The sequence below is a fragment of the Felis catus genome, chromosome D3 (genome assembly GCF_018350175.1).
Source record: "Felis catus isolate Fca126 chromosome D3, F.catus_Fca126_mat1.0, whole genome shotgun sequence".
Classification (NCBI taxonomy): Eukaryota; Metazoa; Chordata; class Mammalia; order Carnivora; family Felidae; genus Felis; species Felis catus.
In genome coordinates this window covers 14,032,829-14,046,221 of record NC_058379.1, presented here as the reverse complement: position 1 = coordinate 14,046,221, position 13,393 = coordinate 14,032,829, and the positions used below count along the sequence as shown (strand labels likewise).

Here is a 13,393-nt window from a genome sequence, read left to right as displayed (position 1 = left end):
CCCAAAGAACAAAGCCCCAGGGAGGAAGCCAAGGCAGGGAGGCACCATGTGAGCTGGTGGCTTCCACACTGGCAAGTTGCAGCTGGAAGGTGACCGCTGGGGCCCCGCAGCCCGACGGTTAGACTTGTTAATCCCGTGCAATCAGTCCCTGTCCCAGCTGCTGAGGACCAGCCCCACGGTGGGGCCATGTGGGCCGCTGCAGGGATATTCCCACAAGCCCCAGGCTGCACTGCGTCACCCCCATAGTGGCTTGTTTGTATGAAGCATGGGTTTTCCTGGATGTGCCCCTTCCTTGAGAAGGAAACAGTGTCCCAGCTGAGCCTACCAGTAGGAAAAGGGCCTGTAATATAAGCCCAGAGCCTGCTCGGGGAATTAGTATTTAGATCTTTTCCTGAAAGACCTCAACCCTCAGAGAACATCTTTTTGAGATCTTCTATTTAAGAAATATTCAGCTGATTCCTTTTTTTTTTTTTACACTTTTTTAAAAATTTATTTGAGAGAAAGAGAGAGAGAGACAGAGAGAATCCCAAGCAGACTCCATTTTCAGCATGGAGCCTGATGGAGGGCTTAATCCAACAACCATGAAACAGTGACCTGAGCCGAAATCAAGAGTCAGACACTCAACTGACTGAGCGATCCAGGCACCCCATTTTTTTTTCACAAGTTTTTAAAAATGTTTTCGATATTTATTTTTGAGAGCGAGAGAGAGAATGAATCTGCGAGGCGAGGGAGGGGCAGAGAGAGAGGGAGACAGAGGATCTCTGCACTGACTTCCCGAGAGCCCCCACGCGGGGCTCAAACACACGAACCGCAAGATCATGACCTGAGCCAAAGTCAGACGCTTAACCGATGGAGCCACCCCAGGTGCCCCCACAAGTTTTAAACCACAAATCTGGACGGAAGAGGTTCTTAAGGGAATGTGTACCATCTATAGAAATTATCAAAACATAACAGAGGAAGGCAGGCAAGGGAGAAGAAGGGAGGGAAAGAGGGATGTAATTTAAACGAAGCAGGCACTCGATGTGCCGTTCAGTGAAATAATGTTCAGGAGGCATAAGTGTGTTCTATTTCTTCCGTTGGTCTCCGTTCCCGCACAGAGAGTAAGCATCCCACACGCTGTGTGTGAGTCTGGTGTTTCTGAACATGCTTTTTAAATACATATATTACACAAACACCCTGTATTTGGTGCTCAACCAAAGAAACAGCAATGTGTTTTTGCTGCTGGAGGGAACACTGACCGTTTGACTCGTTCTGTGTTCATCTCCAATATGGTGCCTTTGCTACAAGATTGTTAAGAGCCCTGTTGGCCCTATACAACTTCTACCTTCAGCCCCCGTTGTAGACTCAGCCCCAGGTACAGCGTCCCATCCCTGCAGCATTAAATGCAATACTGTAATGTGCACACGGCAAGACCTACATGGGCTCAGAAGGAAGGTAGTCCTGGGAACAGACGAGACAGGAGATGCTTTGTGGACGAGGTGAATCTGAGTCTGGCCTTGAACTTGGGTACATGACAGCAGAGATGGATCCCAGCCAAGATGGGTAGCAGAGCAGAGTTCCAGGGGCAGGGTGTGTACAGAAGGTCTGCAAGCAATGGGTTGGACCTACCGTGTGACCCTCATGTTGACCCGAGCCAGGGTGGTGTCTCCCATAGCCTGGGATTGAGTCCCCTGATGAGACTGTTGAGCCGGGATGGCAGGAACTCCTGCGATGAAATAACATTGAAATCACGTCGTAAAGAAGTCATTCTCCTTTCGGTTGCTTTCAGTCCTTCTGATGATCCCCAAATCCCAGTTTGATGATGAGACATCATTAACACCTAACACTCCCGATCTCCCCCTTAGGGGAGCCAGCTGGGTGCCAGCTCGGTGCCTTCCACAAATGACAAATCTTCCTGCAACATAATAACAGTATATGGTCTCACAGTTGCCAGTTTAGGTAGGTGAGGCCAGTGGCGATCTCCAGTTTTCCTTTAGAGTAAATGAATGTGAGTACAAGGGAAGTTGATTTCTTCTTAGTCCTATGTCTGTAGACTTTGGTATGGTACCGGGAGGGGTGGGGGTGGGGCGAGCAGGGGAGAAGTAAGGATGGCGGTAAGAGCAAGAGTGGAAGTTGGGGGGCGCCTGGGTGGCTCAGCCGGTTAAGCATCCAACTTCGGCTCAGGTCATGATCTCGCGGTTCGTGGGTTCGAGCCCCGCGTCGGGCTCTGTGCTGACAGCTCAGAGCCTGGAGCCTGCTTTGGATTCTATGTCTCCCTCTCTCTCTGTTCCTCCCCTGCTCACACTCTGTCTCTCTCTCTCTCTCTCTCTCTCTCTCTCAAAAATAGAGATTAAAAAAAATTTTTTTTAAAAAGAGTGGAATTCGTTGTTTCCCTGGAGCTTACCGGCTGCCCAAGAACCCCTGGAAAGCTGGCCCAGGTCAAGGGTGTTTCAGAGTCTCCAGTTAGAGCAGCCTTCTCCACTCTTAAGCGAGCTAGCATGGGGCCCCCCATATTCCACCCTTCCTCAGACCAATGGTCCAGTGGAGGGACAGGGCACGCTCCCTCCCTTGCAACAGCGGCTCCGTGGGCCCTTGGGGACCTTGGCACAGAGGTGATCCACCCTGAGCCTCTTTTGGTGGCCTGGATGGCGCCCTTTGCAGTACGCCCACAAGGTGCTGGCCCTGCCCCGAGACCACATCTCCCTCTCTCCACCACAGATCCGCCATCACCATATTCCCCCAGAGGACGGACGGCAAGCACGATTTCCGAGTCTGGAACTCTCAGCTCATCCGCTATGCCGGCTACAAGCAGCCTGACGGCTCCATCCTGGGGGACCCAGCCAATGTGGAATTCACAGAGGTGTGTGCCTCCCACCCCGCCCAGTCCCCCAAACTGTCTTCAATAGGCTTTTCTTCGTTTCCTGTTATCATGATAGGGAAAGCAGCCAGTGGGGTACCGTTTACTCCTCTGCAGACCTCCTGCTCCTTCGGGCGGTCCCCAGTCGAGCTGGATCCCTTACAGATGGTCATTTGGTCGTTTCCATCCATTTCCTCACCCGACCCTCATGATAGGAGCTGTTGTCACCACCACCTCCCCATTCGGTGGCGACGCAGACGGGTAGCACAGGTTAGCCACGGTAGCTTCCGGCGTCTGTGCCCAAGGGAGACGCCACGGACAGACCCCTGCCTAGAATGATCTCAGGCACACAGCCCGGCACCCCTTTTCCTGATCGCTCACTCATCCCTGGCCGAGGTTCTTCTCTGTTCTTTCCTCAAACGCCACCCCGGGACCTTCTTCAGGACTGAGCTGGCCAGACCAAGCCCTGCTCCACTCCCTGGCTGCCGACTTCATTTGCATGCGGCTTTTCTTATTAAAATGTTATTACCGAGAAGAAGGGGCTGTAACCAGGGCGACCAGGAGTTGCACCTGTGCGGGTTTAGACTCAGCCAGACTCGCGGCTCCACTTGGCTGAGCGCTAACTGCATAGTTGGCTGACCTTGTCTTCATGGCCACCAGAACATAAATGCCACAGCCCCTCCCTTCCCTTCTGTCTCCAGAAACCTCGCTGACTGCACATGTTTGCCTAAGCCCCTGATTTCGAGCTTCCTCTTTCTACTAACACAGCAGAAAGAATCACCCCAAACATAACCGCATGACCGTATCTTTCGAAACCCTCTCACTCTGCCCTGGTCAGTGTGGCAGCCGCTGGCCACATGTGGCTACTGAGCCCCGGAAGTGTGGTGAGTCCAAATGGAGGTGCGTCCTAAGTGCAAACCACACACCGGGTCTCAAAGACTGAGAACAGAACAGAGAGTAGGAACCGCCTCATTAATAATATTTATCTCCGTTACCTATTGAAATAATATTATAGATAATGGTAGGCTAATCTATTATAGTTATTAATAGTTAATACACCTATTGAGTTAATAAATATATTAAACTTTATGTGAATGTTAAATATCTTTATTATGGTAATATTAATAACGTATTTAATCATTTATCATGAACAAATTAATGATGATTAATACACTTAATTGTATGTTACACAGTATATATTTGACACATTTGTTGGATGAATATATTTCATATTTAACTTTAATGTCAAATATATTCATATATGGATAGCAATACTTTAATACTAATAAGTTGATACTATTAATCTAATAAATATTATAATTATGATGATTAGTAACTAATAATCAAACAGTGTTGAAACTTTGAAATTGTTGAAATATTATTAAGATGAATATACTATTTAAATTATTTCACCTGATTTTTGTTTGGACTTTTGTTTACTTTTTCTAATGTGGCTACTAGAAGAATGTGTTAATTCCCTATGTGGCTTGCTTTATATTTTGATTGGACAGCCGCTCTAACAGATGCATTTATGCACAAATTCTGATCATTCTGCCCTCCTGAAATATGATAGGCTTTCTTTATCTCTCAGGGTGCTCAATGCAAACAGTTCCAGAGCGAGTTTCGAGTTTTGTAGGACATGCCAGACCCTGTGCTCGAGGGCGTTACAGACACAACAACCAGATTCAGCTCTTATCCTCGGGGAGTCCCCGGGCCACAAGAAAAACTCAGAAAACATAACAAAGCACAGTGCAGGAGGACAGATTTGCCTTCTGTCCTGTGGACCGGGAGACGTCACACAGACGTGTGATGTCAGAACCTTGTAGAGGAGATGGCGTGGCCCAGAGCCTCCAGAGAAAGGTGCTGTCGGCAGGCTTGCGTTGGGATCTCTGCCCCTCCCCCCATTGCCATAGCACCTGGAGGGGCTGGGGACGGGTCGGCGGTGGCCGTGGTGTGACCTGGCCCTTTCCGGTTGCAGATCTGTGTGCAGCAGGGCTGGAAACCCCCAAGAGGCCGCTTCGATATCCTGCCACTCCTGCTCCAGGCCAACGGCAACGATCCCGAGCTCTTCCAGATCCCCCCAGAGCTGGTGTTGGAAGTGCCCATCAGGCACCCCAGGTAAGAGGGACTGGCATGGGGTGGGTGAGGGTGGGAGGATTCACCCAGTGCCTCCCCCTGGCCCCCTAACCCCCCGACTCTCCCTCCAGCCCAGACAGAGGCTGAAAGGGGGCCTTGGTTCCTTCCTGGGCCTGGGCAGAGTGGGCCTCCCCAGGAATGAGCAAATCCTCCTGGACCAGCCAGGGGGCCACCATCTCTTCTGAATCAGAATCTCGCTCCTCCCCCTGCTCCTAAGCAAGCAACCAGAACTTGCCCTTTTTCCAGCCGTATGGGTAGAAAAGCAGAAACACCTCTTGTCTTGTTGTGAGCACTAGAACTGTGTGACCTGAGGTGGGTCAAGTCCAAAAGGAATTTGGAGCCAGGAAGGAACTACAAGGGCTGCGCCAGCCGCACCAGCAAAACTCACACTTTGAGGGGCCCCTGGGTGACTCAGTCGGTTAAGCGTCCGACTTCGGCTCAGGTCATGATCTCATGGTTCGTGGGTTCGAGCCCCGCGTCGGGCTCTGTGCTGACAGCTCGGAGCCTGGAGCCCACTTCGGATTCCATGTCTCCCTCTCTCTCTGCCCCTCCCCCACTCATGCTCTGTTTCTGTCTCTCAAAAATGAATAAATGTTAAAAAAAATTAAAAACAAAACACGCTTTGAGAGTGAAGGAGATCCTTAGTGAGACTCTATCCTTGGAGGCAAAATCGAGGGGCAGGGTAAGGGAGGGGTGCCCCAGAGCTCAATAATCAAGATAAATATTATTTTAATGTAATATACTTATCAAAATGAATCTCTATATCAAAAATTGGATCCAAATTTAAATTTTTTTATCTGAAAATTTCAAATAAAGACAGGATCCAGTTCAGGGCTGAGATTCAGGTGAAGCAAGCAAAGTAAGTTATGCACGTGCAAGGTGAGACCCGTCTTTATTTAAATTTGGGATATTTTGTTCGCTATGGATTTTTTTTAAACGTGTATTTATTTTTGAGGGAGAGAAAGACAGTGTGTGAGCAGGGGAGGGGCAGAGAGAGAGGGAGGCACAGAATCCGAAGCGGGCTCCAGGCTCCGAGCCGTCAGCACAGAGCCCGACGCGGGGCTCGAACTCACGAGCCATGAGATCATGACCTGAGCCGAAGTCAGATGCCCATCCAACTGAGCCACCCAGGCATCCCTCATGATGGATTTTTTTTTCCATTAATTTTGATTTTTTGAAAAACGTTGAGTTAATTTAGAATATAGTGTGAATAAAAAGTAGCATTAGACTCAATTCCTCGTTTTGTTGGTGCACCCTTAAATTTTGCATCCAGGGCTAGTGCCTTATTTATTTCACCCTAGCCCCAGCCCTGGAGAGGAACCAAGTGTCCTGAGGCTCATGACACTGCCCAATATCTGGGAACTCACCCAGTCTCCCTGGTGAAGCCTGGCCTACATTCATTAATGCATTCACTTACTCATTCGCTCATTCAACACGGTTTATTATTCCTGCTCTGGGCCGGCCATTGTAGCTGACTTCGTTTCTGCCTCCATGACACTTTTGATCTCAAGGAGAAGAATTTGCACGTACTGTTACCCAGATAACCACTTAATTCCAATAAAGTGCTGCAAAAGAAATTTTATGATGCCCAGAGGGACAAAGTTGCCCGACCCAATCTAAACTGGGCATCAGAGAAGGGCTTCCAAGAGTAAGCAACATTTTAGCTGACAATTTAAGTCTGGGTAAGGGCTGGACAGACACAGAAGGAAGAGAGAAGATCCCAGGAAGAAGGGACTGCCATGCAAAGGCCCTGAGGTAGGAAGGAATTCGGCAAGACTCCCTTTTCTCCTGGATTAACTTTCAGGGTGGGTTTGGGAGAGAAACAGCAGCCTGGCGCACTGGTTCCCAGGCCCGGATGTTCACCCAAATCACCTGGGAAACATGTTTAAAATGCATATTATCAGACCCAGCGGTGGAGACTGGGATCCCACAGGTCTAAAGCAGAGCCCAGGAGTCCGGTTCTGACACAGCAAGTCCCGGGAGGTTGCTGGCATTTCCGCGTCCCCAGACCAAGGCTGTCCTGCCCACATGTCTGCCTGAGAGACTCCTGCCCCATGGTGAGCGGGGCTGTGTCGCTCTCCACAGGTTTGAGTGGTTCAAGGATCTGGGCCTGAAGTGGTATGGCCTCCCCGCTGTGTCCAACATGCTGCTGGAGATTGGCGGCCTGGAGTTCACCGCCTGTCCCTTCAGCGGCTGGTACATGGGCACAGAGATTGGCGTCCGCGACTATTGTGACAACTCTCGATACAACATCCTGGAGGTGAGGTCCCTCCCCCGCCGTCGCGATGGGCCAGCAGAGGGCAGAGGGCGTGGGCCCCACAGTCCTTCCCCACAGCTGAGCTTTGGGGCTTGGAAACGTGGAAACTTCCGCAACCTTGGTGGAGCCCCTGGCAATTCCAGGGCATCCACAGCATGAACAGCGCATGTCCTGTGGGCTAAACACTGTTCCAGGCACCTTGTGTGTGTGTGCTCAGTTAATCTCAGCACAACCTCCAGGTATGATAACCCCCATTTCGCAGATGAGGACGCTGAGGCCTTTGGGAGGGTTAAAGTGACAAGCTCAAAGTCACACAGTGGCAGAGCTGGGAAATGAACCCCGTCGGGCTTTAAGGTCCAAGTTCATAACCACCCGGCTACACAGCTTCTTGTTAGAAGGGTTTGAAAACGACCCACGAACCTGGGACATTTCTTGCCTCTTTTCTGCAACACAAGGGAAGGGGGTTGGCAGTGGTTGCCCAGCATCCGCATTTCTGGCTGGAGGATCTCATTCCCTCCTGGCTGAATCATCCTCATCTGCTGAAGGCTGCTGGGGTGGAGTCCGGAGCTCAGATCTGGAGAATGCATCGGGATAGCTGTGGTCTTGCCAGCAGCCGTTGTCCCTAACAACTGTCTGCTGTGGTGGGTCTTGTTTCGAAAGGAAGCACTGAGAAACAGAGAGGTTAAGCACTGGGCCTATGTCACACAGTAAATAAGGCAAGATTAGAACTCAGAATCAAGGGGCGCCTGGGTGGCTCGGTCGGTTGGGCATCTGACTTCGGCTCAGGTCATGATCTCATGGTTCGTGAATTCGAACCCTGTGTCGGGCTCAAAGCCTGGAGGCTGTTTTGGATTCTGTGTCTCCCTCTGTCTGCCCCTCCCCCACTCACGCTGTGTCTCTCAAAAATGAATACACGTTAAAACGTTTTTTTAAAGAACTCGGAGTCAAGCCTTAATTAGGCTTATGTGGTTAAAATCCACAGGCGTTCATGTGGATGGACCTTGAAGACATTACGCTAAAGTGGGTTAAGTCAGACAGAGACAAATACTATATGATACATACCGCTCATATGTGGAATCTAAAAAAGCCAGACTCATAAAAAAAGAGAATTGAACGCTGGTCACCGGGAGCTGGGGGGGTGGGGGGGAGGGGGAGTTAGGGAAGAGGTGTTTAAGAGTACAAACTTGCAGCGTAAAGATAAGTAAATTCTGGAAATCTAAGGCACAGAAGGGTAATTATAATCCACAGTCCACTGAATTGTACACTTCAAAGTTGCTAAGAGACTAGATCTTAATTGTTCCCACCACAGAAAAAGAAATAATAATTATGTGACATGACAGAGGTGTTAGCTCGCAGTGGTAATCATATTGCAACACATAAATGTATCAAACCAACACCTCAAATTTGTACCCCTTAAACTCACACAACGTTGTGTGCCAACTGTGTCTCAACGTTTTTTAAAAGTTCCATAGGTATTAGCTTGGAAATCGAAGCCCGGGGTCCTCAGCCTTGCCACACACCGGAGTCACCTAGGGAACTTCATTATTGCCACATTCCCACTCACCGGGATTCAGAGATCGTTGCTCAAGGATGGGGCCTCGATACCAGCATTTTCCAGAGCTCCCCAGAAGATTCTAGAGGGCAGCCACTGATCTGTACAAACTTCTGGCAGGAAAGGAAGAGACATTTCAGGCAATTTCCATAGATGTGCCTCAAGTCACACTTGGGGATTTTTAAAAATCACATAATCTTTGGGGCGCCTGGGTGGCACAGTCGGTTGAGCGTCCGACTTCAGCCAGGTCACGATCTCGCGGTCCGTGAGTTCGAGCCCCGCGTCGGGCTCTGGGCTGATGGCTCAGAGCCTGGAGCCTGTTTCCGATTCTGTGTCTCCCTCTCTCTCTGTCCCTCCCCCGTTCATGCTCTGTCTCTCTCTGTCCCAAAAATAAATAAATGTTGAAAAAAAAAATTTTTTTTTAATCACATAATCTTTTTTTTTTTTTCCCCGCAAATGCGTTCCATTCTTTTAAGCAAAAGAATGCTGTAGGAGTAACAGTCTCAGCATAATGGCTACACATGCTTTCCTCTCTCACAAAATTACTCGAGTTTTTTCTGTATTTATGTAAAGCAGCGAATTTCGTTCTTTGTATGTGTGTGTGTGTGTGTGTGTGTGTCACTATCAAAGGACCACAGAGGAACCCAACGCCTCGGCCTCAAAGAATGAATTAATATGAGATCTGCTTTCATGATTCCTGCTTACTTTTGATTGCAGAGAGTTGTTCCCGAGTAACTCAGATGAGATCCTCTCCCACTCCAGCCCTCCAGGCCCAACGGCTGTTATGCACGAATGTTGAGAGCAGGGCTGGGAAGCAGTTTACCCAGACCTGAGAAACTGTCGTGTGCTAGCCCCGTAATGAGACCTGGGCTCCCACAAGTGACTGGAATTGACAGAGCAAGGAACAGCAAGGCTCTAATTAATGAATTTGCTGTTGGGTGTTTCCCACTCCTGACATCAGCTCCTGAGTCATAACATAAATGTCAGGAGGTTTTTGTTTTGTTTTTTTCCGATAGTTTTGCCAAAGGAGTCGGCCAGCTACGGCGGCAGCTCTCGGGTCCTTGGACGTTATGCGTCTGCCTGGGCTCCGGCTCTGAGGCCAGCTGGCTCTCTGGACCTCTCTGAGCCTCAGTTTCCTCATCTGTTAGATGGAGTCAGACAGGTGTCCGCCTGAGGTCAAAGCACCCATGATCTGGGTCCCAAGTGTGGCTACCCCAGGCGTGGAGCAGGATCAGTAGAAAGCTTTTCCGTCTAGGAGGCAGATGATGTCACTCTCAGACCCACTCTTCTGCTTAAAACCCTCCGAAGACTCTTTCCATGTACAGTATTGGGAATCAAATCTTGACTCCTGGGCTCATCCCAGATCCTGCATGATCCAGTCCTGTCTTTATCTCCCACCAACTCCCCTGGCTCACTACCCACCCCTCAATACACCAGCCTTCTTTCTGTATCTCAGACGGTGGAAGCCTGATCCCACCACAGGGTCTTTGCACATGCTGTCCTCTCTGTCTACAACCTTCCTCCGTAGATCTGAAGATGCCTTGCTTCTCATTATTTTGGTCCCACCTGGTATGCCACCTCCACAGTCGGTCCTCCCTGACCGTCCTGGCTAAATCCGGCCCCCGTATTCCTCTTCATCTCATATCCTTGTCTTATTTTCTCCCTAAATAGTAAATGTCTCCCTCCCCCACTAGAAAGTAAACTCAGAGGGGTGGCTGGGTGGCTCAGTCAAGCGTCCCACTTCGGCTCAGGTCACGATTTCGCGGTTCATGAGTTCGAGTCCCACGTTGGGCTCTGTGCTGCCAGCTCGGAGCCTGGAGCCTGCTTTGGATGCTGTGTCTCCCCCTCTCTCTCTGCCCCTCCTCCACTCACATTCTGTCTGTCTCTCTCTCTCTCTCAAAAATAAACATTAAAAAAGTTCAAATAGGGACACCTGGGTGGCTCAGTCGGTTGAGCGTCCGACTTCAGCTCGGGTCATGATCTCACAGTCTGTGAGTTCGAGTCCCGCGTCGGGCTCTGTGCTGACAGCTCAGAGCCTGGAGCCTGTTTCAGATTCTGTGTCTTCCTCTATCTCTGACCCTCCCCCACTCATGCCCTGTCTCTCTCTCTCTGTCAAAAATAAATAAACATTTAAAAAAAATTTTTTTTAATAAAAAAATAAATAGGGGCGCCTGGGTGGCGCAGTCGGTTAAGCGTCCGACTTCAGCCAGGTCACGATCTCGCGGTCCGTGAGTTCGAGCCCCGCGTCAGGCTCTGGGCTGATGGCTCAGAGCCTGGAGCCTGTTTCCGATTCTGTGTCTCCCTCTTTCTCTGCCCCTCCCCCGTTCATGCTCTGTCTCTCTCTGTTCCCCAAAAAATAAATAAACGTTGAAAAAAAAATAAATAAATAAAAAAGTTCAAATAAAATAAAATAATAAATACATAAAAAAGAAAGAAAGGAAACTCAGAAATAAAAGGGCCGTCCACGTCTCTCTAGTTTCCTGCTACCAGTCGGTTCTCCATTAAAAAAAAAAAAAAATCTTTTGAATGAGTTAATCAGTCCGGCAATGAGTTGACTAATTCGTTAAGGAATTCATCAGTGACCACCAGCTAGCCCTGTCTCTCCACGGGTGCCCCAGCCTGTGAGTCTGTGTTTCCTTCCTCTTCCAGGAAGTGGCCAAGAACATGAACTTGGACATGAGGAAGACGTCCTCCCTGTGGAAGGACCAAGCACTGGTGGAAATCAACATTGCTGTTCTCTACAGCTTCCAGGTAGCACAGCACACACGTCCCGGAGGGGAACTAAAACGCCTCCAAGGTGTAGAGCAGACAGTCGTGACACCTGGCTCCTGGGGGGGGAGAGGGGAGGCACCAACGAGGTCCACTTCCCATCACTTACACCTAATCTCCATTTTGGATCTTGGGTGGGGACCATTAGAGGAAGCGGTAATAGGTGGGGGAGGGGAGCTGTGACCTGTTGCTTATGATCGATGACAGTTGGGCTGGCAGGCGGCCTCCTTTGTGTCCTGCCCACCTCTTCGGGGTTCAGACTATCACACAACAGACACAAGTACTCATCCTCATTAACCAGACACGCACAGGCTTCTCAATGCGTGGTGCTGTGGTAAATGATATTTTGTAGGATGAGTTTAGAATTTATCTATCATCTAAACCATGATACTCGTTTTTAAGTTTAGTTTATTTATTTTGAGAGCGCGAGAGAGAGAGAGAGAGAGCATGCATGCAAGCAGGGGAGGGGTAGAGAGGGAGAGAGGGAGAGAGAGAGAAACCCAACGCAGGGCCCGAACTCATGAACCGTGAGATCATGATCTGAGCCGTAATCAAGAGTTGGACGCTTAGTTGACTGACCGCCCGCGTGCCCCAAACCATACTCCTTTGGAGGGCAAAAGGAAGACACTGCTAATAATAATGCCAGGGTGATGGGCGTAAGCTGGCGTTCTCCTGGGCAAACCTGTCGACTGCAGAGTAGAGCTCACGCTCTGTTAACAGAGCTCAGCTCTATCCTCTGGGGGCTGAGTCTGGGAAGCTAGACCCTCCCAGACACGCACGGAAGGCACACAGAGAATGAATGCATCACGTCATCGGTGGACACAAATGTGAACTGCGGGCCCCCAGGTCAAGAGCAGGGAGAATGGATACGCTGAGGAATATCCCAGGGAAGAGACAGGCTGAGATGGCCTGAGACGGAAGCAAGCCCCCTCTTCTCTCTCTCGGCCATGGGCGAGTGAGGCCTCGGGAGACGTTGAGGAGGATGGAGTGTGGTTCAGTGGGCTTGAGACAGCAGGGATGTGAGCCGGATGAGTGGCTGAGGACGGAAAGTGGGCAGAGAGGGGAAGCACTGTTTACACACGGTGGGAATCCAGACCGGCCCACCGGAGGGGGCCCCGGGGCCGGTTATCCAGATTTGCAGTCTACCCACCTCTATTGCGATTTCTGCCTCGCAGTGTTAATAAACCCATCCTTGGGGCGCCTGGGTGGCTCAGTCGTTAAGGCATCTGACTTCGGCTCAGGTTATGATCTCACGGTTAGTGAGTTCGAGTCCCACATCGGGCGAACACAAGCCCCACTTCAGGTGAGCCCTTTCTCTCTCTCTCTCTCTCTCTCTCTCTCTCTTCCCCTCCCCCTCCCTCCCTCCCTCCCTTCATCCCTCCATCTCTCTCTCTCTCTTCCTCTGCCCCTTCTGGGATTCTCTCTCTCTCTCTGTCTTCCCCCTTGCTCACTTGCGCCCTCTCTCTCTCTCTCTCTCAAAAACTAAATAAATGGATAATAAACCCATCCTTAATACTTAAAATTCTTTAAGAGGATTCTGTATTACTGCCATAAATGGAGAGTATCGGTTGCCATAAATAGAAGGTAATTATAATATTAAGTTAATCAGCAAATAATCAGAAGGAAAACAACACAGAGTGGTCAAAGTCTAGCTAAATGCTGCCTGAGGGTCCTCTCTCTTATTTAAAAAAAAAAAAAAGGGAGGGAGGGAGAAAGGAGAGAGGAAAATTGGCGAGAGGTATTAAAAGATGTATTAGCGTCAAAAGGAGACTCTTCCCTGGATGTGATTGAGAGAGAGATGCAGAGAATCAGCTCACAAGGCCTCGCAGCATCTCCAGGACCA

General features: G+C 49.8%; 1 protein-coding gene across 3 annotated transcripts in view; it reads left to right on the top strand.

Annotated features, from left to right (window-relative positions):
* The window catches only part of NOS1 (nitric oxide synthase 1), a 182,042-nt gene that overhangs the window by 131,488 nt on the left and 37,161 nt on the right, over nucleotides 1–13,393 (top strand). For all 3 annotated transcript variants that reach the window (XM_011287802.4, XM_045041434.1, XM_023241468.2), the window contains exons 8-11: nucleotides 2,698–2,839; nucleotides 4,815–4,954; nucleotides 7,058–7,232; nucleotides 11,431–11,532. In XM_011287802.4, coding sequence (XP_011286104.1) covers nucleotides 2,698–2,839; nucleotides 4,815–4,954; nucleotides 7,058–7,232; nucleotides 11,431–11,532 — 559 coding nt within the window. The remainder of the gene's footprint in view (nucleotides 1–2,697; nucleotides 2,840–4,814; nucleotides 4,955–7,057; nucleotides 7,233–11,430; nucleotides 11,533–13,393) is intronic.